The following is a 25380-nucleotide window of genomic DNA, read 5'->3' as shown; positions in this document are numbered from 1 at the left end:
TTTATACGGGAACAACCTACATAAGAATCATATATGCCCCAAGGGAATAACTTACAGCGCCTGCCCCGGGCCATGGAGGGTTGTGTCGATCGTGTAGTTTTTGTTTCTGATTTGAACTATTTTTTAAAGTGCCTCTGGAGAAAATAAAAAATAATAAAACATTAAAGCCTTATGGCATGGGCGAGGGCTAGTTGCCCTCGAATTTCTTTTTACTCTTAAAAAGTGGACTAGAACTTTCAATTTCCAATCAAATGAGTACTCTCAAAAGTTTATACGAGAATCCCTTCCGAAAAAATCATATATGCCCCCAGAGCATAACTTTCAACGCCTACCCCTGGGCCCCGAGGAGTTGTGTCGATACCGGAGTTTTTGATGTTTAACCTTTTAAGTATTTTTAACAAAATAGCTATCTCAAAAATATTCACCGTGGGTTTGGGGGCCAATATCTGCGATTTGCACAAAATCCAAACAAATTTGAACTGCCAACGACGGATACTAAAGAATAACTGAGAAATAAAAGAAAAAATTCATTCACTCAAACAATCAAAGCAGCAATTGAATGAATTGGAGAAGTAAGTCAGCTGATTTTTTATTTCAACCATTGCATTTCTTATTGATACCCTTTGAGACCTAAGGAACTGATGATGTATTTGAATATATGATTGGAGAAGTGGTTCAACGTTTAATTCAGGAATTTCTCAATAGAGAAGCCAATAGTTTAGTAATCCCGATACTTTAAACCAGAGTAGAATTAAATTTTGAAATGATGAGCTTTCAGAAATTAATATCATTATATATCAAATATTTCAGTTTAATTTTATTAGTTCTCTCCAAGACTGTTCAAGACACATATGGTTTTCAGTAAAGCACCAATGACGCAATACTTTTAACATTTATTTATTTGTTTATATATAATATAAATTATATGTATCATATTATTATAAAGATAACTAGATCTACGTTGCATGGGCAACGTGAGGTGTTGCGGCAACCTTTGCTCGGCTTCTCCGAGTAAAGTGTTGCGAGAGCAACACTTTGGTTTTGTTTCCTCGCTGCGACTAAACGCTGAAGTTGTTAATCTGTAAGGATGCTAAAATACATACTAGGTACACCAACTCGCAAAAGTTGCGAACTCCTCATTGCTAAAGATGATTGTAGCCTTACAGCCGATTATTACTTACAAGTCCCCTACATGTCTTACCACTGGAACCAAATTGGTCTTACCATCAAATACAACGGAAACAAAAAATAGGTACACCAACTAGTAAGAGTTGCGAACCCCTCATTGCCGAGGATGATTATGAGCTAACAGCCGACTGTTGCTTACAACTCCCCTATATGTCTCACAATTGGTATCGGCCGATTTTTGGTTTCAGTGTGTACCTTACTACTGAAGTTGTCAACCCCTTTAAACTTTCAAACTGGTATATCTCATGAAGGAATTTTTGTACAAAAAAATGGATGACATATACTTTGATCAGCTCATCAAAAGCTATCGACTGCCGTCAAAAAAAAAATCTATCTGTTTTAGTTCAAAAGTTGACTTTTTTGCCGTAGGCCAACTTTCTAACGTCAAAGGATAAACTCTCATTTCTTTAGCAATGAGAGAAATTTTAAAGTTTAAGAGGCATATCTGATACCATTTCTCTACCGCAATCCCAAGTGCGAAAAACCGAATGATAAACTCAGCTGAAATCACGAACAGAAATGGGTAGAAACAATAGATAGCAGCACTTTCGGACCCGTGGGAAAATGCCGCTTTTTTGCTTCTCTAAATTTTTCTATTTATCACTCAAAGAAGATATATTGGCTGTGGGGCAGGGTAACTGTCGCATATATTTAACACTTATAGGTTTTAGTCCATCTTCAATTTGAAACTGGTGCCTGCCTGCTTGCCTGCTAGAACGGAGCTTTCCACTCGAAAGCAGAAACATGGTTTGATGAAACGAAAGCTTGGCTGCATAACTTCAGATAGTCCTCTCTGACATAGGCTATACAACTCCTCTTCACTTCACACACTATAGGCTCTGGCTCAAGGACAAGCAAAAACCATCCTTTCTGGCCCCAGGCAAGAGTTCTACGAAGCTTTCCAAAATATAAAGTCATATTCATCAATCCGGCCTAAGGTCCACACTTTCAGTAAAAACCGCAGAGGTTAGACCCTTATCACTTTCTAGGAATAAGCTGAAATCGGGGTGCTAGGAACAAAAAATAAAAACCACGACAAAACCAAAGTGTTGCTCTCGCAACACAAATATATATAAATTATAATAATTATATATAATTAGTAAACAAATAAAGTTTGTTTGCTAAGATTTCTTATTTAATTTCTGTTCGTTTTTTGTTTCATTTATTTTTTAATGGTGTTTTCTTACAGTTGGTTCATTTATGTCAGTACTTGTTGTATGTTCTTTTGGTGCGATTATTTAATTAATTTTTGTTCATTTTGGGTTTCATTTATTCTTTAATAGTAATTTCTTGTCGTTTATACAATTACTGATTACCATATACAATTACTGCTTCGATAAAAACTTTATATATGAACAATGGAACAGCTTTCATTGCTTAAAGCTCTTGCTCTGGGGGCAGTGGGAGGTTTTCTGAACCCCCGAGGATAATTATTTTAATTACTTCACCTCTTCACTATTTCAGACATAATGGCCATCTCAAAATTTTGATTGCCTGCGTTTGGGGAAAAGAGGGCGTAGAAAGGGCAGGGGTTGATACCTTCCAATCACGTTTGACTCTTAAAAATGACATTAAATGGGTCCCTTTCAAAGTTTATAACACAACCCCTTGCATATGAAGTGCCCCTGGGAAAAAATTGAGTCTATTGGCCTTTACGTTGGGGGAAGGTCAGTTACCATCAGATCACTTTTGACTCTTAAAAAGGGAACAAGAACTTATAAATTTCTAGTCATTTGAGTCTCCGAAGTTGACACGACCACCTTTTCCGTAAAAACTTTACATGCCCCAAGGGCATAAGTAACAACCCATCCGTCAGGTCTAGGGGGGCTGTATGTAGACCCTGTAGTTTTGTCATCTTACCGTTGGAATATGAAAAAAATGGTTATCCAAAATTTTGATCGGATGCATTTGGGAAAGAGGGTGGGGGGGGGGTATAGGCCCGCCGATCACTTTTGATGACTATTAAAAATGTAAATAAGAGTTTCAATATTCAATCAAATAAGCCACCTCTGATGTTTATACGACCACCCTGACGAAAAAGCCTTATCTGCACCCGGTACATAACGTACAGCACATCCCCAAGGCTTTTGGGGGGGGGGCTGTGTTGATCCCTTAGTTTTTGTTATTTGATATTTAAACTATTTTGAAAAAAATAGCTATCTCAAAATTTTGATCAGATGAATTTGGATAAAAGGGGACTTTTGGGGGGGTGGGGCTACGGACTTGGGGAAAAGAGGGTAGGCAGAGGGGGTGAATAGTTGCAATCGGATCACTTTTGACTATTAGAAGGGATTCGAACTTTCAATTTCTAATCATTCAAGTCCCCTCCTAGGTTTATACGATTATTTTTTCCATGAAAACTATATATGCCCCCAGGGTACAAGTTAGGACCCTTTCCTCGGGCTTTAGGGGGAAAGTTATCTTGAGACCGAAGTTTTTGATTTCTGATCGTAGGGCTATTTCAAACAAACTGACAATCTCAAAATTTTGATCGGATGTATTTTCGGAAAAGAATATGTGTGGGGGTTGGGGTTAGATACCCTCCGATTCCTCTTGGCTCATAAAAGGGTAACTAGAACTTTCAATTTCCAATCAAATGAGCCACCTCTAAAAATTATACGACCTCCCCTTACATAAAAACTTTATATGCCCCCAAGCATAATTCAAAACACTTGCCCCCAGGTCATGGGAGGTTTGTGTCATTTCTGGAGTTTTTATTATCAGATTTTTGAACCATTTTGAACAAAACGACTACCTAAAAATTTTATCGGACGGGTTTGGGGAAAAAGGGTGTGGGGGGCTGGTCGTCCTCTCATCTCTTTCGATCTTAAAAAATGAACTAGATCTTTCAATTTCCAATAAAATAAGCCAATAAAAAGAGCGTAGGGAGGGGCAAGTTGCCCTTCGATCTCTTTTGAATCTTAAAAAGTGAACTAGAATTTTCAATTTCCACTGAATGAGCTCTCTCCAAAGATTATATGAGCATCATTTTCATTATTTCATCATTGAGCATCATTTAGCTTCTGCAAGAACCATACACGTCCCCAGTGTGTAACGTATAACGCCTGCCCTCGGACCCTGGGGGCTGTGTCGACCCCGGAGTTTTATTATCTGATGTTTGAACTATTTAAACAAAATGGCTATCTCAAAATTTTTATCGATAAGGTTAGGAGAAGAAGGGCGCGGGTGGGCTAGTTTCCCTTTGATATATTTTGACCCTTAAACAGTGAATTACAACTTTCAATTTCCAATCAATAAGCCTTCTCTGAAGTTTATACGAGCATCCCTTCTATAAGAGCCATATATGCCCCCAAAAATAACTTTTTACGCCTGCCTCCGGGTCCTGGGAAGGTGTGTCGACCCCAAATTTTGTTAGATGATCTTTGAACTATTTTTAACAAAATAGCTATTTCAAAATTTTTGTCGGGTGTATTTTGGGAAAAGGGCGTGGGGGTGGCTAGTCGACCAATAATCTCTTTGACTCTTAAAAGTCAATTTGAATTTTTCAATTCCAATTCAAATGAGTCCTCTCTGAAGTTTATACGAGTATCCCTTCTATAAGAACCATACATGTCCCCAGGGCATAACTTACAACGCCTGCCCCCGGGCCATGGGGGATTTTTTCAACCCCGGAGTTTTTATCATCGAATGTTTGAACTATTTTTAACAAAATGGTTATCCCAAAAATTTTGTCGGACAGGTTTGTGTAAAAAGGATATGGGGGGCTACTGGCCCTCTGAACTCTTTTGATTCTTAAAAAATGAACTAGAACTTCCAATTTTCAATCCAAAGAGCCCTCTCTGAACTTTATAAAAGCATCCTTTTTATAAGAACCACATATGCCCCCAGGGCACAACTTACAGCGCCTGTCCCAGGCCCTGGCGGAGGGGTGTGTTGACCCGGAGTTTTTGTTACAAGATCATTGAACTATTTTTAATAAAATGGCTATCTCAACATTCTTATTCGATTGGTTTGGAGAAGAAGGGCGCGGGGGGCTGGTTGCCCACTGATCTCTTTTGTCTCATAAAAAGTGAACTAGAATTTTCGATTTCTATTCAAAGGAGCCCTCCCTAGAGTTTATAAGAGCACTTCTTCTATAAAAACCATAAATGCCTTCAGGGCATATCTTACAAGACCCACCCCCGGGCCCTGGGGTTTTTGTCGACCTCGGGGTATTTATATGATCTTTAAACTATTCCTAACAAAATGCCTATTTCAAAATTTTCGTCGGATGTATTTGGGGATTGAAGGGCGTGGGGGGGGACTAGTTGCCCTCTGATCTCTTTTGACTCGTAACAAGTGAACTAGAACTTTCAATTTCCAATCAAATGAGCCCTTTTTGAAGCTTGTAAGAGCATTTCTTCTATTAGAACTATTTATGTCCCCAGGACATAATTTACAAGGCCTATCCCCGGACCTTGGGCGGTTTTGTCGACCCCGGGTTGTTATTATCTGATGTTTGAACTATCTTTAACAAAGTGTCTATCTCAGATTTTATATCAGATGGTTTTGGGTAAAAAGGGACGTGGGGGGCATTTTTAACAAAAAGGCTATCTAAAAAATTTTTATCAGATGTATTTGGGGAAAAAGGGCGTTGGGGGCTAGTTGCCCTCCAATCACTTTTGAATCTTAAAAAGGGGACTAGAATTTCCGATTGCAAATCGAATGAGCCCCCTCTAAAGCTTATGTGATAACCCCTTCCATACGAAGTGCCTCTGGGAAAGAAAATATAAATAAAATTTTGGAGCCAAATATGGCCTTTACTATTGGCAACGCTATAGTGTTGCCTCTGATAAACATCAGCAATATTTCAAAAAGATAATTTTTAATATATAAAGCATATATTAAAATACAGTTAGAAAATACAAAAACCTTGAATCGAAGTAATTTGTCTTTAAATTGTTAGAAAACGCTCACGCGCCTAATGAGAAATTGGAACTTGATGAACTAAACTTGCTTGCATTAAAAGGCGTATCTATGCCTGATTCTCTCTTTTCTATCCTCTCTATATCTCTTGAAATCAGATCTGGTAGTGTTTTCTTTTGTTTTTTTACTTACTTGTAAGCCTACTGCTTATAAATATTCATGCTTAATTAATTCAGTAATGTCCAGCTTAAAGTTATATCAAGATTACAGCGAAGAAACCTGAGAAGTGAACACATTAAAGTATTCCTTTTTTCCAGGAAGAGAATGACTCCGATCCAGAGAAAACTAATGGCGAAGGACGCTTTATCGAGGAATTCCCAACTTACAACAGGGAGAAAGAGATTGCTCGGATTGCGACAGAAGCTAAGGAAAACGCTTGGGAGGCAGAATTACTTCTCGTAATCTATTTGACTACTTCTTTTCTCTTAATAGATCCTAAAGTCATCAATTATATTGCTTTTATTTTCCCATGGAGCTTTCTTCGGAGATATCTCTAAGAATTAGAGAGGTTTTTCAGCTTTGTTGTTTATCTTTACTTGTAAGTTCTTTGCACATAAGAGTTGCACTACTTTTCTGAAATGCCCATAGGTTCTTCGGTTGAAATTAGCATAAATTTTAAATTCGTAAAGCACGTGATTATGGACCTTTTCAACAAGTTACTATGACATTGGGCTTAGCTTATAACTTGAGACCTTCCAGCGTGCCATAATTGATATGCTGACATTGTGCTACCTATTTGGCATGTGAGGATTTACTTTACTCTCTTTCAAGCATGTGAATAGGTATATACAAATACTATTTTTATAAGTGAGCAGTAATTGTGTATGTATTTATTTTTTCTTGAAAAGGCGTCCATATTTTTTCGGCAATATTGGCATCCTGGGATATTCTGGCCTGAAAAAACAATCTAGATAGGTCAAAAGTTTGAGAAAATTCTTTAAGGGCCTTAATTTTAGGGAAAAAAAATTTGTGAGTAATGTCATTTTTATATACATCAGTATTGCAATGACATTGTCACACTGGTAACTTATTAGAAAAAAATAATATTTTCATTCATGGAAAAGTTTACATTAAATTGCTTAAAGAACAAAACTGGTAATTGCAAAAATATTTGTATATATTTTGACAATGGATTGCAACAATTCAAAAATCATAAAAAAGAAACCAAAAGCTTGAAGCTTCGTAGAAATGGTTGTTAGAGAATTAGACTTACTGTAATAATCAAATATCTTTGAAAAGAGACAGTATGAAAATACATTAAATTTCGTAAAGAGCAAAAAACTGGTAGTTGAAAAAAAAGTAGAAACAATAGGGAATTTTTTTTTCTAAGACAGTGAAATTGAATTTAGTGGATAAACTTACATTAAAATGCGATAATTAAAACTAATAATGTTTTTAAAAACATTATTAGTTTTAATCCTCATATTCTAATGTAAGTTTATATATATATATATATATATATATATATATATATATATATATATATATATATATATATATATATATATATATATATATATATATATATATATATATATATATATATATATATATATATATATATATATATATATATATATATATTTCTGGTGTTGTACTGAAGATGGATCTTGGACATAGGGCCGAAGTATCCACTGAATTCAATTCCACTGTCTGGGAAAAAAATTCCCTATTGTTTTTACTTCGTGTTTTTTTTTCTTTTTTCTTTTTTTTTTTATGGAAAGGCAGTGTGGTCTTCGTCACTATTTTCGTCTAACTGGTAGTTACAAAAATATTTTAACATATTTTATCAATGATTAAAACAGTTCAAAAACCTTAAAAAAGAAAACCTAAAGTTTACAGCGTAGTAGGTATCGTTGTTAGGTATCGGACTTGCTTTAATAATCAAACATCTTTGAAATGATTTCAAAATTATATTTTTCAATATGAAAAGACAGCAAATTGTCTGCGGTTAGAAGATAAACGACAATGAAAATCCATATATAGTATATATATATATATTCAAAACAACTTTAAAAATCACGGTTGAGCAAAAATAACTAAAGAGAAAAAGATGTTCATTTTATTGTAAAAATAAACTAATTTGGAGCAGAACTATGTCTTGTAATCTGTATAGCTGATTCTTTTCTTCCGTATACATGCTAAAGTTGTCAATGGTATCAGTTTACCCCCCTCTTTCTCTCCCACAGGGATTTCATTGGAAATCTGTAAAATAAGCCCACGCAAAATAGCTCAAAACAAAGAGGAAAATTCTGCTGATGCAATCTGAATGTTTCTTGCACAACTTTCCTCTTAATTATAATTGATTAGTTCCTAATCAAGTTGGCTATTAACGATCTAAGGAGAACTTGATTATTTAAGCCACTCTTCGTAATAGCCTAGTAATCTGTAAATGAAAGGGTACCTAACAAATTGTAAGGAGTTTGTCAATCTAAGCCTAAGCAATTTTTCCTTAGTCTGCTCAATGAAGATGTATATTATCAAGTTCTAGCATTTGTCATTACTTCATGAAAAATACTCTTTTTTATACTAGAGTAGATCTTGGCTAGTACCAAATCTAGTGGCGTAGTCTGTGGTCCTATTTCTTAACTTATTCAAACGGAAGTGACTTTGTTGACTCAAATACAAAGCTAAAAGTATCTCGAAAGATGTGACTGTTTAGGAACCTTCCCGAATTAGCGTGTTTTGATGTTGTATCATTTCTGGAGGAAATTTTCGCTACTATTCGTTATATATACATATTTCTGCTGTGCAACAAACTTATTACTAGTATAGATAGATAGATAGATAAGTGTATTTCAAAGCCCCATGGGCCATATACACACAAAAATATAAATAAATAACAAACAAACAAGGAAATTAAACAATATGCCATGAGACTTCCTTGCGTTCACAGGGCTAGGACGTCAGTTTTATGACTTATCTAGATGTTAGTCATAAAAGCTGCCAAGTTCAGGATCAAAATAGTTTATTTTACTTATTATTGTAAAAGAAGGACACATTATGCCCGATCCTCAACATAGTCACACCTGTCGATAAACTTAACACAAATGCATATAAACAAATTTTTGACAAGTTTTTAAAGTCTTTTTGTAACTTCAACCACCGAAAAAAAATCTCCCCCCCCAAAAAAAAAAAATCCTGGATATGGCTTTTCCTACTAATGCTTCCTATTTGTATCTTTATCCAGATTAATCTTATTATCGGTAGGAAAAATGTAGCTCGAAGCTTCCATCTTTTATAATAAAAAAAAATGGTAATACTTTGAATCTTTAATATGATTGATGTATCTCAAACTCACCGTTTGAACGTAGAACAGCAAAAAATTGACAAAATCGAATCGTGCGTTATTTTGACTTTATCCAAAAATTTATCTAAAACTTAATAAAGCATTGCCAATTTTTGAGTTAATTATAGTTAAAATTTTAGTCGCACTGGTATTTTATTATGTCTTTTTCTAAACTGCTTTTCCAGCCAAAATAAATATGCTACTTATTTGTAATTTAGAAAATTAATATCTACATGTTGCTCCTTCACTTTATACTTCCAAAGTTTTCTTGAAAGTTTTTGGCATTTCCGCAGCTTTTCACTATCGGCAACACCCCTGCATATTGACCAATCTCTAATTTTTAATCTTTTACGTGATTCTGCGCCATTGCGCTAGTTATTTTGAGCGATTCAGTCAACACGCCAGGCGACTATATTAATCACTATATTATTCACTATATATTAGTCACTATATATTAGTCACTATATTAGTATATATTTTTTTTTAAGTTATTCGGATAACTAGTTATCTGATCAATGCATATTAGCCATTTCTCATGCATAGCGGCACAGAGTTAGGCTTTAAAATCTCTTATGTAAAATTCAAAAGCAGTTTACCGTCATATAAAGGAATTTATTAGTTTAGATATGACTTTTAAGGAATTTTTAAACTGGGTATGTAACTCCGTCCCAGTGGTCTAAAAAAGCGACAATTTGGTGCCGGGGGGGAGGGCCAAATTATGTTTCGAAACTTATAGGCAACAATTTTGTAATTCTAAAAAATTTTCCATTGAAAATACAAAAATAAGGTGTATTCTATAAAAAAACGTAAAACGGTGTTTTTAAAATATAACATGGGGGTGGTAGTGAGAAACTCCCCACAGCACCTGCTGGACTTGATGCCCTTGCTTTGTTACAACATTCAGTCTCCCCCAAAATTTTTGTTTTCATTCAAACAAAAGTTTCATTAAAGAAAAAAACGTTTTGTCTTTGTACGGGATTAAATAAAAAAAAAAACAATTTTTTTTAACTGAAAGTAAGGAGCGACATTAAAACTTAAAACGAACAGAAATTACTTTGTATATGAAAGGGGCTGCTTCCTTATCAATGTCCCACTCTTTACGCTAAAGTTTGACTCTTTCTCTCAACTCTTCTTTTTAAAACAGCAAAAAATTAGCGTAAAGAGCGGGGCATTGATGAGGAAGCATTGAAAATCAGCATTAAAATGCGATTCTTTTGATGTAGCTATTGGTATGAAAATTCCATTTTTTAGAGTTTTGGTTACTATTGAGCCGGGTCGCTCCTTACTACAGTTCGTTACCACGAACTGTTTGAAAAGTCATTGGTGTTGCCTGAAAGACGTTGAATGCTAATTCAAATACGTTTGAGGAATAGAAAAAGAAATTTTGGATAACACAATTTACTTCTGGTCGTCGTTTTAGTTTGAATCTACGACAAGCTGCTTGGTCCTCCGCCCCCAAGCAATTGATCAGGCTTGTGTACGGCAAATAGGGACAGGACTGAGCAAAGGGCTTAGATTCTTGTATTTTTGCTACCTTGCTTTACATTAGTCTACTTCTGTACAGTTTTTCTTCTACTTTTTTCAATTCTTTGTTTCTTTTTACTTGTACCTCCAGACAAGAAAAAAAAATGTGGAACTGAAATCTCCTTTTAATATCAAAGAATAAAAAACAAAACAAAAGAAAAAGAATGTTTTTTTTATGAGGCCAACGAAACTGCTGGACGAAACGAAATGATGTTTCGGGAGGACAACCACCTCCCTTAATCAGTGCTATATGTTGGAAAAGACAGAAAAGAAAGAAAAAGAAATATGTTAGAAGGAAAAGCGCACAAATTTTCTGAACAAAAATGTGAACGAAACAATTCTGATAAAAAACAAAACTATTCGGATAAAAAAGGAGAAAAAACTGATAAAAACCAAAACTGGAAGAACAAATAATCTAAAAAGGAAACAACGCGAAGAACAAGAAAATAATAAACAGATAAAACGAAAATTAGCAGAAGTAAAAATTGAAAAGCGAAAAATCCTAATTCTAAAAAGACAAGCCTCTCATCAATGTTAGTGGCTTACTTTGTTTGTTTGTTTGTTTTTTTCTTTGATATGGCAGCCTAATCTGCCTTACGAAACAATCTTCATTTCATATATTTTTCTGGGGAAACTAAAAATCTCCAAGAATCTCAAGAGACACTGGCATCAGAGAGAACCAACCGAAACTCTAAAAAACTGCATTTTGATTCTAATAGATATATCACAGGATTTAGCTGATTATGATAACTCGAAATATATAAATTTAATTAAGTTTAGTGGTACCCATCAAAGGCTACGAGCCTGAGAAACTTTCATTATATTCGAAAAAGAGGGAAAATACACCTTAAAAGTCAAAGAATCTTAATGAAAATGACACCATCGAATTCAGCATATCAGAAGACTTTATTGAAGAGGTTTCAGCCACCTATATGCAAGAATATGGAATTTTCACGGATGCGTGTTTTTTTTTTTTTTTTTTTTTTTTTTTTCCAGGAGTTATCGTATTGACCCAGAGGTCCTAGAAAATTGTGAAAGTGCTCATTCGAACGGCAGCTAAAAATCGGCAACGAAAATTTGTAGGGTTTTTTCATGGGGAAATTTTCCAAGTGGAGGGAAGTGTCCAGGCTGTGAAATTTTCAGACGAAATTTTACAGCGAGGGGATTTGCCATATTTCCTATACAAGCTTTTTAATGTTTTGCTTTCTCTTTTCCATATCAATTTTGCAATTGGAGATGTTAAGAGTAATTGTCCGGGGTAAATTTTCACTGGGATCGAATTGTCAAGAGTACATTTCAGTGGGAAGGGGGATTTCTCCGTGGAGGCACAGCAATATTTCCTGGCATTGTTTAAAAACGATCAAAATTTAGAAAAAGACAAGTTTTTTCAACTGAAAGTAAGAGAGCAGTAACAAATCTAAAACGAACAGAACTTATTAAATATATGGAGGGGGTTGCCCCATCCTCAGCACCTCGATCTTTATGTTAAAGTTTGAATTCTGTCCCAATTCTTTGAGAACGACTCCTCAAACACAAGGGTTGTTTAATTAGAAACATAAGAAGCTTTTTAAAAGCTTTAAGAACGTTAGCGTAAAGAGCGAGGTGTTGAAGAGGGGACAACACCTTTCATATACCTAATAATTTCTGTTCGTTTTAAGCTTTAATGTTGCTCCTTACTCTCAGTTTAGAAAAACTTCGTTTTTTATTTAATTCACGTATGGAACCAAAGGAAAACAAAGAGAAGTTATTATAAATGAATAGGCAAAACCAAATCAAACAGAAAGTAAAGTGGATAATCAATTCAAACTTCTAAGCGACTAAAATTACCACAAATAAAAGTTTGGTTTGCACCCAGGTAAAGGCATGATCGTTATTTTCGCTTAACTTAAAACATTATTTATGTTAAATGCATCAGCTTTTTGTGTCAAAACATCCGAAAGAAAAAATAAATAAAAGATTATTAACAGAAGCAGCTTGAATCCTGAAAGAGTACCATTTGACCATTTTAAACGTCGTAAAAATTTTCGAGAGATATTGAGTAGAGTCTGTTTTTATCGATCTTACTTACTCATTAAAAAAAAATAATGATAAAAAGGGGAAAAATCGCTAAGAACTCTTTAACTTTCTAGGCGATAGTCAAGAAAGGCCTTATCCTTTCAGTTGATCATCTTAAGGTAATACAAATCTTCCAGAAACATTGAGTATTCTTTTTTTCTTTTTTATTTATTCAGGGAAAAAAAAACACGAAAATCATAAAAGACTCTTTTCATTTCTAGGCGATGGCCAAGAGCGATCCTAATCCTGAAAAAGTGCCACTTAACCGACTTAAAGTAACAAGAATATCCGAGAAACATCGAGTATCATCTTCAGAAATTAAAGCTAGGATCGAAGGATCTCTTGCTCAATTAGAAAACAAAAATATCCCCGAGGACAAACGATCAGAGTTGCAAGAGTAAGGTCAAACTTGGACAAAAGCTCTTGATCTAGCGTCAAAAGGTGAGACTCGAGTGAAGTTGACCAAAGTGACAAACTCCCATGTGAACTCTCGTAATGTGGCGATTTGAAATTACCGATTTTACTTTCATGTATATTCTAATCAGATTTCAATTTTTGATTAAAACAATTTTATTACGTCTCAGAGAAGCTCTACAAGGAGCTCCTGACTGGGAGTGCGCACACGCCTGGGGGGGTGGGATGAAAGGGTTTTTGCGTGTGATTTTCGAATGGATCTTTATATAGTTACTCTCTTCTCTCAGAATCGTCTGAATGTCTCTAAATGAGGCTTGAAATCTTGCTGTAGGATTAAGAAGAGTGTGGACAAACGAAAAGCCTAAGAAACCCTCTACTGTCATCTTTACATCATCAAAGAAGAAATCCTTTAACCCACCGCTTTTGACTGTTTTTTTCTATTCAAATATGTAAGTGTTATCCAGTTTGTAAAAACTTTATATATTAACCTTTTACCTTGGTTTTGAAATTGAAACTGATTGTATTTTGTAAAAATCACACAGCGCGTTTTTCCTGATTTTCTTTAATCTAATCCACTGGTACTAAACTATCAAATTGATTTTGAATTGGTCATATCATCTTACAGTGTTTACTATTTTTAAGTAATGATTATATGAAATAAATATTTTAGAAACATGCATATATGTGATTTTTCTTGCTTTGTTCTTTCACATTTCAACATAGATTTGTAATTAATTTTGTACTAGCTGTTTTTATTATTCACGAAATTTGTATAAACAAGATTTTGCTATGAATATAAACTTCTAATTTTGCTTTATAACTTACATTTTTATATTATGTTTGTATGTAATGCACGTTTCATTTCTTTATTAAAATGTAATTCAGATTTCTATTTAACTTAATTATGAAGGTTTCATTAAGAAGGTAGCTAAATTAGTGATAATGTAACTCAATATTAGTGCTGACTATAAGCACAATCTTCATGACTCAATTGAGCCATTCAATCTTCAAATTAACTTATATTTTTTTTTATTTTAGTATAAAATCTACAATACAGAAGAATGCAGAGAGTTATTGAAGGATGCCATGCTAAATATTGGCCTTCCCCATTCATTTGTTAGATTGATAGTGAGCATGTATACTTGTGTGAGTGGAATCATTCAAGTTGATAATAGGTTTTCGAAGCTTTTTGATATTAAGCGGGGAGTAAAACAGGGCAGCACCCTTTCACCTAAGTTGTTTAATATTTTTATTAATGATGTTGTTAATTTTCTAGAGAATAGATGGGCTCCGAAAGTTAGCCTAGGGACTCAAAAACTATCTCTCTTATTATTTGCAGATGATATTGCTTTGGTGGCTAATAAACTGCAAGATCTACAGACTCTTTTGAATCTCATAGAAGAATATTTGCATATAAAAAAGTTAAGGCTGAATACTGAAAAGAGCGAAGTTGTTATTTTTAAAAAAAGGAAGGTTGGGGACGATGAAAAATATACATTTAAATTTAATAATAAGGAACTATTTATAAGTAAAAGAATAAAATATTTAGGCTTTATCTTATCGGAAAATGGAAGCCTAAGGAGTCATGTTGATGAAATAATTAAGAGAGGTAGGGTGGCCATGTCAGCTATATTTAGAAACCCGACGATAATGGGGATCAAAAACCTAAAAATGCATAAAAGAATATTTAACACAAAAATTTTACCCGTGATAGAATCTGGAGCAGAGATATGGGGTGGAGAAACGGTGCAGCAACTGGAGTCCCTTCAGCTCCAGTATTATAAAAGAGTGTTTGGTCTACATCAGACAACTCATTCACAGATTCAGAAAGGTGATATGGGCCTGTTTTCTTTAAAGCTACGTAGGTATATTTTAATGCTTAGATTCTGGTTGAAGTTAACTAAGAGTAATGAAGATAGACTAGTAAGAGTGGCATATGAAGAGATGTTGAAATGTGGTTAAAAAACCTCGTGGCCATCCCAAATTAAATCATTACTAGAAAAAGTAGGAATGCCTTATTTATGGAATAATGGTCTTTGCTCTCGTGATGTACCAACAAATTTAGAAAGCCAGGTACGATTTATATTAGAGAGTCAGGAAATTCAGCATTGGCAAGGGCTGGTTTTTGATTCTACAACCCTACAACATTATAATCAGGCAAAACCTAGTTTTGGGGAGGAAGTTTATTTTAAATTTAATTTACCGGCTATGATTCTACGTCGTTGGATTCAGCTTAGGGCAAATTGTCTTCCAATCCAGAACAGGCAAAAAACGTCCAACAAAAATAAAATGATAGTTGGTCCTGATAGGCGGTATGTTTGTCCCCTTTGTAAAGATGATGATGAAGACTTGGATCATTTTCTCCGGAAATGCCCGGTGCTCTTGGATTTACGCAAAATTTATTTGTATGGGATTAATTTGATGCTTCCGGGTATTCTACAAAATAGTAACCCAACCACAATATTTCGAGTGGGAGTATATATAGATAAATCTTTAATAAGAAGAAAAAGTTTTATATGATTAATTTCTTTTGTAGTTAGATTAGGTACTTTTTGCGTTGAATTCTGTTTTTTTTTTTGTGCGTGTTCGTACTGTTGTTAAATTCCTTGCTTGTTTGTTATTTATTTATATTTTAGTGTGTATATGGCCCACGGATTTTTGAAATACACCTATCTATCTATCTATCTATACGAAAGAATTCAACTCTCCAATTACTACATTTGCGAATGTATTCCCTAAAAATAAGGTTATGATGAAATACTGCTCTGACGGCTTAGGAACCTTCCCGAACTCAATTTGATGTTGTATCATCTCTGGAGGAACTTTTCGATACTGTTCGTTATTTATATTTCTGCTGTGCAACACACATATTACTAGTATATGCCATGAGACTTTCCCTCATAAGTTTTATGACTTATCTAGATGGCAATCTTAAAAGCTGAAAAATTAGGTAGTAAGATCGCTTGTTTTACTTATTATTGCAAATAGGAGGACATATTATGCCGGATCCACAACATAGTCACACCTGTCAATGAAAAAATAATATTATTAGGAATGACACGAGAATGATATTTATGAACGATATGACCTTGATTTCATTGATACGCGTAGATTGTACAAACAGATAATTGGAATGACAAGAGATTGTTTTGATCAGCAACACTGATCAACTTGCTTACATCAGCACTGTCTACCCAAACAATTACATACTAACAAGGCCTTATCCGGTGAGGGGGGGATGGGTACTGGGTATCGACACTCCCTCTCCAAAAAACTAGGTTCAGCTTACGAAAATGTAAGAGTAAATGCACATAAACTAATTTTTGATGCGATTTTTGTAACCTCATCGACCAAAAAAAATCCCCATGAAAAAAAAAATCCTTGACACGGTTTTCTTACTAATGCTTCCTATTTGTATCTTTATCCAGATTAATCTTATTATCTGTAGGAAAACTGTAGTTCCAAGCGTCCATCTTTTATAATTAAGAAAAATTAATAATACCTCGAATCTTTACTATGATTGATAAATACCAAATTGAACGCTTGAACGTAGAACAGCAAAAACCTGACAAAATGTGACAGGGATAGATGGCGCTGTAATCGTGTGTTATTTCGACTTGATCTAGAAAGTTGACTATAATATGGTTTTGGAATAAGGTTAATAAAGCATTACCGTTTCTATAAGTTAATATTAGTTAAATTTTAGTGGCACTGGTATTCCTTTATATCTTCATCTATGCTGCTTTTCCAACCAAAGTAAATATGCTACTTATTTGTAATTGGTTATCAAGATGTTGCTCCTTCTTTATACGTTCAATGTTTTCTTGGAAGTTTTTTTCGGCATTTTTGCACCTTTTCACTATCGAAAACAACCCCTTCATATTGACCAATAACTAATTTTTAACCTTTTACGTGATTCTGCACCATTGCGCTAGTTATTTTGAGCTAATCAGTCAACACACCAAGCGACTATATTTGTTTTGAACTTATTTGTATAACTAGGCATCTAATCAATGCAGATTAACCATTTCTCCTGCATAACGGCACAGAGTTAGGCTTTAAAATCTCTTTGTAAAATTCAAAAGCAATTTACCATCATTTATCAAATGAAGGAACTTATTACTTTAGATTTGACTTCTTAAGAAATTTTTAAATAGTGTATGAAACTTCGAAACTCCGTAGCAGTGGTCTATAAAAGCGGCAATGTGAGGGGGAAGGGCAAATATTTGTTTCAAAATCTATAGGCACAATTTTGTTACTATTTCCATTAAAAATGCCAAAATAAGGTGCATTTTATAAAAAAAAATCTAAAATTGGTATTTTTATAATTTAACTGGGGGAGGGAGATTAGTGAAATGCTCCCCACTGTATCTGCTTGACCTGATGCTATTTCTTATTACAACATTCAGTCTCCGTCATAAGTTTTATATGTTTAATATGCTATATGTGCTATATGTGCATATATGCTATATATGCACGTTATAACGTGCTATATGTTTAAGTTAGAAGGAAACGCGTTCACATTTTCCAAACAAAGTATTAACAGAACAATTCGAATAAAAAAAAAACGTGATAAGTAACCAAAAAAAAAACAATAATCTAAAAGGGAAACGACGCGAAGAGTAAAAAAAAGACGGATAAAATGAAAATTAACAGAAGTCAAAATTGAAAAGCGAAAATTCTAAATCTAAAAAAGCAAGCCTCTCACCAATGTTAGTGGCTTACTTAGTTTTTTTGTTTTTTGTTTTTTTTTTTATATGGCAGGCTAATCTGGCTTACAAAACAACCTTCATTTTTCTCGAGAAACTAAAAATCTCCAAGAATCTCACGGCTTCAGAAGGGACCAGTAAACCTAATTTGGTAAATTCGGTGGTATATTCACGGATAAACTAGGAAAAAGGATAAATTTATCATGATGTTTGTACAAAGTAACCATGCCTCCATGACATCGGTTATTTTTCTAACAAGACCTAAAAAATACACGAATACAAACAAAGAGCGATGTAAAGACAAACGCGTTGAAATAAAGTCAAAAGCAAGGAGCGACGTGGCACAAAAATAAACGAAACGCTAAAAAACGGTATTTTGATACCATATCACTGATATGTTATTTTATCAGGCATATATCAGGAACAAATCAAAAACAAAAGGGCAAAAAATGAATTTTTTTAATCACAAAAACGTAGGGCATCTGGACGAGTTATTTGTTATAAGTCAGAGTAATGTGATTATGAATAACAGGGTTCGAGCCAAAGTCTGAGAGTGATAAATAGGATGTTATATCAAGGTCAGACAAGTAAAGAAATTTTTTCAAAGTTATTTAGCATACATTTTATCAGGCATATTTGATATATCAGGATATATCACTGACACTGTTCGATAATGATGATGTAAATTTCTATTAAGAATATATATAATTCATTAAGTTTAAAAATATATAAATATATATTAAGTTAATATATATATATATATAATATGTAAGTTAATAATATATAAATATATATATTAATATATAAAAATAGATTAAGTTAAGAAACATATAAATTTCATGTTTAGTGGCACCCACTTAAGGCTACGAGTTTGAGAAAATCTGCATTATTTTCCAAAAAGAGGGAAAATACATCTTAAAAGTCGAAGAATCTAAATGAAAATCACACTATTAGATTCAGCATATCAGAGAACCTTATTGCAGTTCTCTGATTTTTTCTTTTTTTTGCCAAAAGAAAGATCACGGATGCATGTTTTTTTCCGGGGGTTATCACATTGGCCCAGAGGTATTAGTACATTGAGAGAGGGATTAATCGACCGGAAATTAAAAAAGGAAACGAAAAACCGCCATTATTCCATTACACAATTCTTTTTAGATATCTTTCTTTCTCTTTTCCATCTCAATTTTTCACTTGGAGATGTTAAGGGTAATTGTCCGGGGCAAATTTCCACCGGGATAGAATTATCTAGAGGATATTTCCGTGGGGGGGGGGGGGTTTCTCCGTCGAGGCACAGCCATATTTCCTGGCATTACTTGAAAAATAATCAAAATTAAATTAAAAAAACATGTTTTTTCAACTGAAAGTAAGGAGCAGCATTAAAACTCAAAACTAACAGAAATTATTACGTATATGGAGGGGGTTTCTCACTGCTCAACACCTCGCTCTTTATGTTAAAGTTTGAATTTTGTCCCGATCCATATACGTAATTATTTTTGTTCGTCTTAAGTTTTATTGTTGCTCCTTAATTTCAGTTGAAAAAACTTCTGTTTTTTTTATTTAATTCACGTAATGATACAAAAGAAAACAAAGAGATGTTATTATAAGTGAATAGATAAAACCAAATAAAAACTGAAAGTCAAGTGGATAATCAATTCAAACTTAAAAGGGATTAAAATTACCACAAATAAAAGTTGGGCTGCGACTTCCCTTTCATCCACGTAAAGACACGATCGTTATTTTCGCTTAACTTAAAACATTATTTATTTTAAATGCATAACCTTTTGTTTCAAAGCATCCTAAAGAAAAAATAAACAAAAAATTATTAACAAGAGCAGCTTGAAGCCTGAAAAAGTACCACTTGGCCATTTTAACCGCCACAAAATCTTTCTAGAGATACCGAGCATACCGAGTCTGTTTTACTCGATCTTATTTACTCAGTAAAAAAAGTAATAAAAAGGAAGAAAAATCGCCAAGAACTCTTTAACTTTCTAGGCGATGGTCAAGAACGGCCTTATCCTGGAAAAGACTCAGTTGATCATCTTAAAGCAACACAAATCTTCCAGAAACATTGAGTATTATTTTTTTTTCCTTTTTTATTTATTCAAGAAAAAAAAAACACAAAAAGATCGTAAAGGACTCTTTTCATTTCTAGGCGATGGCCAAGAGCAATCCTAATCCTGAAGAAGTGCCGCTTAACCGACTTAAAGTAACAAGAATATCTAAAAAACATCGAGTATCATCTTCAGAAGTTAAAGCAAGGATCGAAGGATCTCTTGCTCAATTAGAAAACAAAATATGCTTGAGGACAAAAGATCCGAGTTGCACGAGTAAGGTCAAACTTGGACAAAAGCTCTTGATCTAGCGTCAAAAGGTGAGACTCGTTTGAAGTTGATCAAAGTGACAAACTTCCTTGCGAACTCTCGTAACGTGATTTGAATTTAACTATTTTATTTTCATGTATGTTCTAATCAGACTTCAACTTTTAATTTAAATAATTTTTGCACGTCTCAGAGAAGTCCTACAAGGAGTTCCACATTGGGAGCGCACAAACGCCTAGGGGGGGGGGAGGGTTTTTGCGGATCATTTTCGAAAGCGTCTGTATAAAGTTACCCTCTTCCCTCAGAATTGTCTGATTTTCTCTAAATGGGGCTTGAAATATAGCTATAGAATTAAGAAGAGTGTGGTGTGGACCAACGACAAGGCTAAGAAACCCTCTACTGTCATCATTAGCACCATCAAAGAATAAATCCTTTAACACATCGGTTTTGACTGTTATTTCTATTCAAATACTGTTATCCAGTTTGTAATAACTTTATATATTAACCTTTTACCACTGATATAACTGATTGTATGACTTAAAAATCAAAGAGCGATGTTCTCCTTGATTTTCTTTGATCTAGTACACTCGTAGCAAACTTTTACACTGATTTGGAATTAGTCATATCATCTTACAGTTTTTACTATTTTTAAGTAATGGTTATAAGAATGAATATTTTGAATAAGTGCACATATATGGTTTTCTTACTTTGGTTCTTTCGGATTCCAACACAGATTGGTCATTACTTTGTACTAGCTGTTTTTATTATCCGCGAAATTGTATAAACAAGATTTTGCTATGAATAGAAACTTCTAATTTTGCTTTATACCTTAAATTTTTATATCTTGTTTGTATTTAATGCACGTTCCAGTTCTTTATTAAAATCTAGTTCAGATTTCTTTTTAACTTAATTATGAAAGTTTCATTAAGAAAGCAACTGAATGAGTGGTACAGTAACTCAATATTAGTGCTGACTTCAAGCGCCATCTGCATGACTCGATTAAGCCATTAAAACTTCAAATCAACTTTTTTTTCTATTTCAACATCAAAAATACAAATATACGAAAGAATTTAATTCTTAAATCACCAAATTTGGGAAAATATTCCCTAAAACTAAGGTTTTATGTTAAAAAAGGGAAGAAATAATCCTATCAATTCCCATATACTTTTTATGAAAACCACTTTAACCGTGTCCAAATTGAAATGAGTATAATATGGTTTTATATTTAACGACACGTTACACTATGTATGATACTAAGATCTGGATGATTGTTATAGAACGTATTTTGACCAAATCCAAATTGAAATGCAACTTATAAGTTTTTATATGCGATTTTAGATCAAATAATATATGGTATTTAGATAATATGCATGCGATATCATGTAATGTATTTTAGAGGTAAAACTAAAATTAAGAAAGAAAATGCGCTCAGAATTAGATTCCGGTGATTATACTATGCGCAAGCGTCTTGGTACTAAACCTAACAAGAAGAAGAAGAAAGAGAGAAAATGAATAGACTAATATTGATAGCAAAAGCTTCAGGCTCCATCATGGGGCTCATTATAGACAAACAATTAGCACGAATGATCTGCAATGCTCAAAGATATTCACAGTCGAGCGCCTGGGTTGAACAAAAATGTAATGTGGCCCTGGTGATTCGAAATAAAGACTGTTCTGCGTCCATCATCAACAAATTGTTTCCAGAGTTTCCCTTGACCTATTCCCTTGACCTGCTATGATAAGTTTAAGCTTTTAAAAAATGTTGGTTCTATTTCAGACAACCATTGTTTAGGAGGCCAAAATGATCAACTAATCTTGTTCCATTCCATTCATATTGCCCTCCCACAAACGCTTAAGCGCTTAACTTTACCCCCTCAAATCCCTTAAATCAAGCATCTTACATAATCAAGATCAGCATAAAAGCCATTTTCTCTTTATGTAAGTACCATTATCAGAATTTCGGTTTGACTGGAACATTGGGTAAAAGTAGAGGTTGTCCTATCAACCCTGTTCTGAATCTTTTAAAATGGTGCCATCAGTGTTTTAAGAAACCTTACATACAGCGGGCATCTTTATTTGACGAAGAGTCTGATCCGAGATGGCGGAGATGGGTGGGAGAAGGTTTCACAGTAAAGCGTGATCGCATCCCAACAATTTGACCGCATCCCATGACGTCTTAAGTGATGTGGCACGGGTTTTGCGTCTGATATGACATCAAAAAGAGTCTACGTCTTTGCAGTATTCTGAAATGATGACATTGTATTATAGGTAAAATTAATCTTTTGACAAAAAAAAAAACTGATTCTGCTTAGCTGACATTTAGTGTTGGGGATAATACCAAACGAAATTTGATACGAAATCTGCTTAATAAAATCATAACTCCAAAAAATATTTCTGTTCCAAACCCAAAAGTATGATAAAAGAGAAAACAAAACTGAAAGCCTCCATCGGTCGTGAAAACATTGAAATTTCAAGAACTTAAGTTGTAGAAACACACCCTGTAAGTGTACCCTGTAACGACAACTGTAAGTCTACAAACGATGGAAAACCAAAAGAAAAGACAGAGAGATCCACAGCGTGCAAGAAGTAATTTGAATTGTTGAGATCTGACCTATAGGCCGGATCTCAACAAAATACGCCGCAACTACACCACACAAGTTCATAACCTCAGGCTCTTTTGGCTGAACCTTACAAGTATGGATAGCGAAAGCAGTGTCAGCAATCTCTACAAACTAACTTGTCGTGTATGAGTACAAGAGAGACCACAAGGCAAAACATCAGAAACCGAAAGTGTGTCTATTCATAGATTTCATAATAGCTTTTCATTCTGTTCTAAGGGATGATATCTTGGATGCCATGACAAAAGATAAATTGGTCAGACTTATTCAAGCTTGCTACCAGTATATGCAAGCCCAAATTCATATAGGTGCGTAGCCCTCCATAATGTTCGAATTTGAATTATGTCCAACAGGGATGCATATCGTTTCCCGTCTTATTTAGTTTTGCTTTCGAATTTAAAGTCGTAGTCCGAAGTCAAAAGTCACAATCGTATGACCAAAGCAATGACGAATTTTTGAGGCATTGTAGAAAGTCACAATTTTGTTATCAAAGACTTAGACTACGCAGAAAATACCTACTAATTAGCTGAATCTCGTTCAGAAGCCTGATTCATGCTATCAAAAGATAGTCGAATAATCGTTTCTCGTTGACGTGAAGACAAGCTCCTGGAAGACAAAGCTCATGGTGGTAATATTACCTTAAGACCCCCTCCCCCTCCCCCCGAAAAAAAAATGCTAGAATAAGCGCCTAGAGATGAAATACCTGGTAGACCCAATAGAAGGATCCGCGTTAGTAATTCAGTCAAGAATTGCTTCAGCAACTGTCTTCACCCAGCTGAACACCATCTGTTTGGAACCAGAAAAAATTCGTTTGAAGACAAGAAAAAGGTTATATCAGGCCCTTGTCCTGGTTGTTAAGCTGTAAGACATGGGCTCTGAAAGTATGGGAAAAAGATCTTTTGAAGACGAGAAAAAGGATATACCAGACCCCTGTTCGGTCTATCTTACCATAAAACCTGGGCTCTGAAACCATCAGATATCCAACACCTCAGTACATATCACCATTCATATCTAAGAGGAATCCTTGGCATCAAATTCCGTGATCGGTTCAGGAATGATGATTTCTACAAAATTTCTCATAATTGTTTTCATTTGGACGCTATAATTGAACAAAGAAAACTACGACGGCTCGGCCATTTACTTCCTCGGTCAGGCCAAACCTTCATCAATAGAGCCCTTAGATGTATGGCTCTTTCGGGACTGAAAAAACGACAGAGGGGAAAGAAGAAAATATGGTTTGCATGCATCAAGGCTGACATAAGCCCAAGTGGTGGCTTCAAAAAGTATGGACGAAGATGGGAAAAGTCCTGGGTCAAATTTATTTAGCCACTAATTTAAGACTGAGACTCTTGGCTTACAACAATGACAATAGCTATAGGATGCTAGAAAGATCAGAAATGGTTGAGTGCTGTTACAAGTAAGGTGTGTAGGCTGCATGTATCCTCTAAAAGAACCGGTGAATTTCTCAAACTGATTGCTTTGTCATCTTCTGTGATCAGTGGATATTCTTTTCTTTTTTTTTTAGTTTTTTTATTTTTTTTCTTTTTTCTTTTTAGTTTTTTAGTTCTTTTCCATCTTTTTCAGTTTTTTTCTTTTTTTCTTTTTTTTTTCTTTTTATTTTTAGTTTTTCTTCCTTTTTTTCTGTTTTTGGTTAATTTTTTCTTTTTTGTTTTTTTTTGTTTGTTTTATAGTTTTTTATGTTTTAGTATTTTTTAGGTTTTTTCCTTCTTTTTTATTATTTTTCTTTTTTTTTGTAGAACATAGTGTAACAGACGGACAAGTAACAACATTAAAACTTTAAGGGAAAAGAATCATTCCATATCCGAGAGGGTTCCTTTCCCTCAAACCTTACTCTTTACTCTAAAGTCTTAAGTTCTTGAAAAGCTTGTCATTCAAATTCAACAGCCCTTGTGTTAGGGCACTCTTTTTTAAAGAATTGTGAACAATGTCAAGCTTTAGCGTGTAGCTTTATTTTTGAGGAAGGGATATCCCTGTCATATACGGAATAATAATAATAATAATAATAATAATAATAATTTATTTTTGACCCGCTACAAAGAATCAAAGCGGAGTATCAATAAAAGAAACAAAACAAACATTACACAAAACAGAAAGAACAAGAAACTAAAGCAAACGAGTAAGGCTACTGTGGGTGGGCAGATACTTATAAGTAGACTGGGGTATTTTGCCAGCAAGCTCCGTGAGCTTCGGCCTAATATCCGGGAAACTATAAACATGTATGAGGTTCCTATTTCCATACCATGGAGGCTGATACAATAGAAAACGGAAAAACCGGTAATAGTAAGAATGCATTGAACTGACATCTTTTTTATGAAAAA

The 25380-nt window shown here is 34.2% G+C and overlaps 2 protein-coding genes across 5 annotated transcripts in view; one reads left to right on the top strand and one right to left on the bottom strand.

Moving 5' to 3' along the window:
- LOC136027462 (serine/threonine-protein kinase 32A-like) overlaps positions 1-14288 on the top strand; it is a 194768-nt gene extending 180480 nt beyond the window's left edge. For all 3 annotated transcript variants that reach the window (XM_065704751.1, XM_065704752.1, XM_065704753.1), the window contains 2 exons: positions 6372-6512; positions 13204-14288. In XM_065704751.1, the coding sequence (XP_065560823.1) occupies positions 6372-6512; positions 13204-13383 (321 nt within the window). In that variant the 3' untranslated portion in view covers positions 13384-14288. The remainder of the gene's footprint in view (positions 1-6371; positions 6513-13203) is intronic.
- The window catches only part of LOC136027463 (ADP-ribosylation factor-like protein 2), a 127961-nt gene that overhangs the window by 62269 nt on the left and 40312 nt on the right, over positions 1-25380 (bottom strand). Inside the window, exon 4 of one of the 2 annotated variants that reach the window (XR_010617603.1) lies at positions 6491-7008. The exons of the other annotated variant lie outside the window; for it this stretch is intronic. The gene's annotated coding sequence lies outside the window, so the exon portion shown is untranslated. Of the gene's footprint in view, positions 1-6490; positions 7009-25380 lie in introns of those variants that run through there. 2 annotated transcript variants of the gene reach the window in all.

The sequence above is a fragment of the Artemia franciscana genome, chromosome 5 (assembly GCF_032884065.1).
Source record: "Artemia franciscana chromosome 5, ASM3288406v1, whole genome shotgun sequence".
In the NCBI taxonomy this organism is placed as follows: Eukaryota; Metazoa; Arthropoda; class Branchiopoda; order Anostraca; family Artemiidae; genus Artemia; species Artemia franciscana.
Note: the sequence above shows the minus strand (reverse complement) of the source record. Positions and strands in the feature narration are given on the sequence as shown.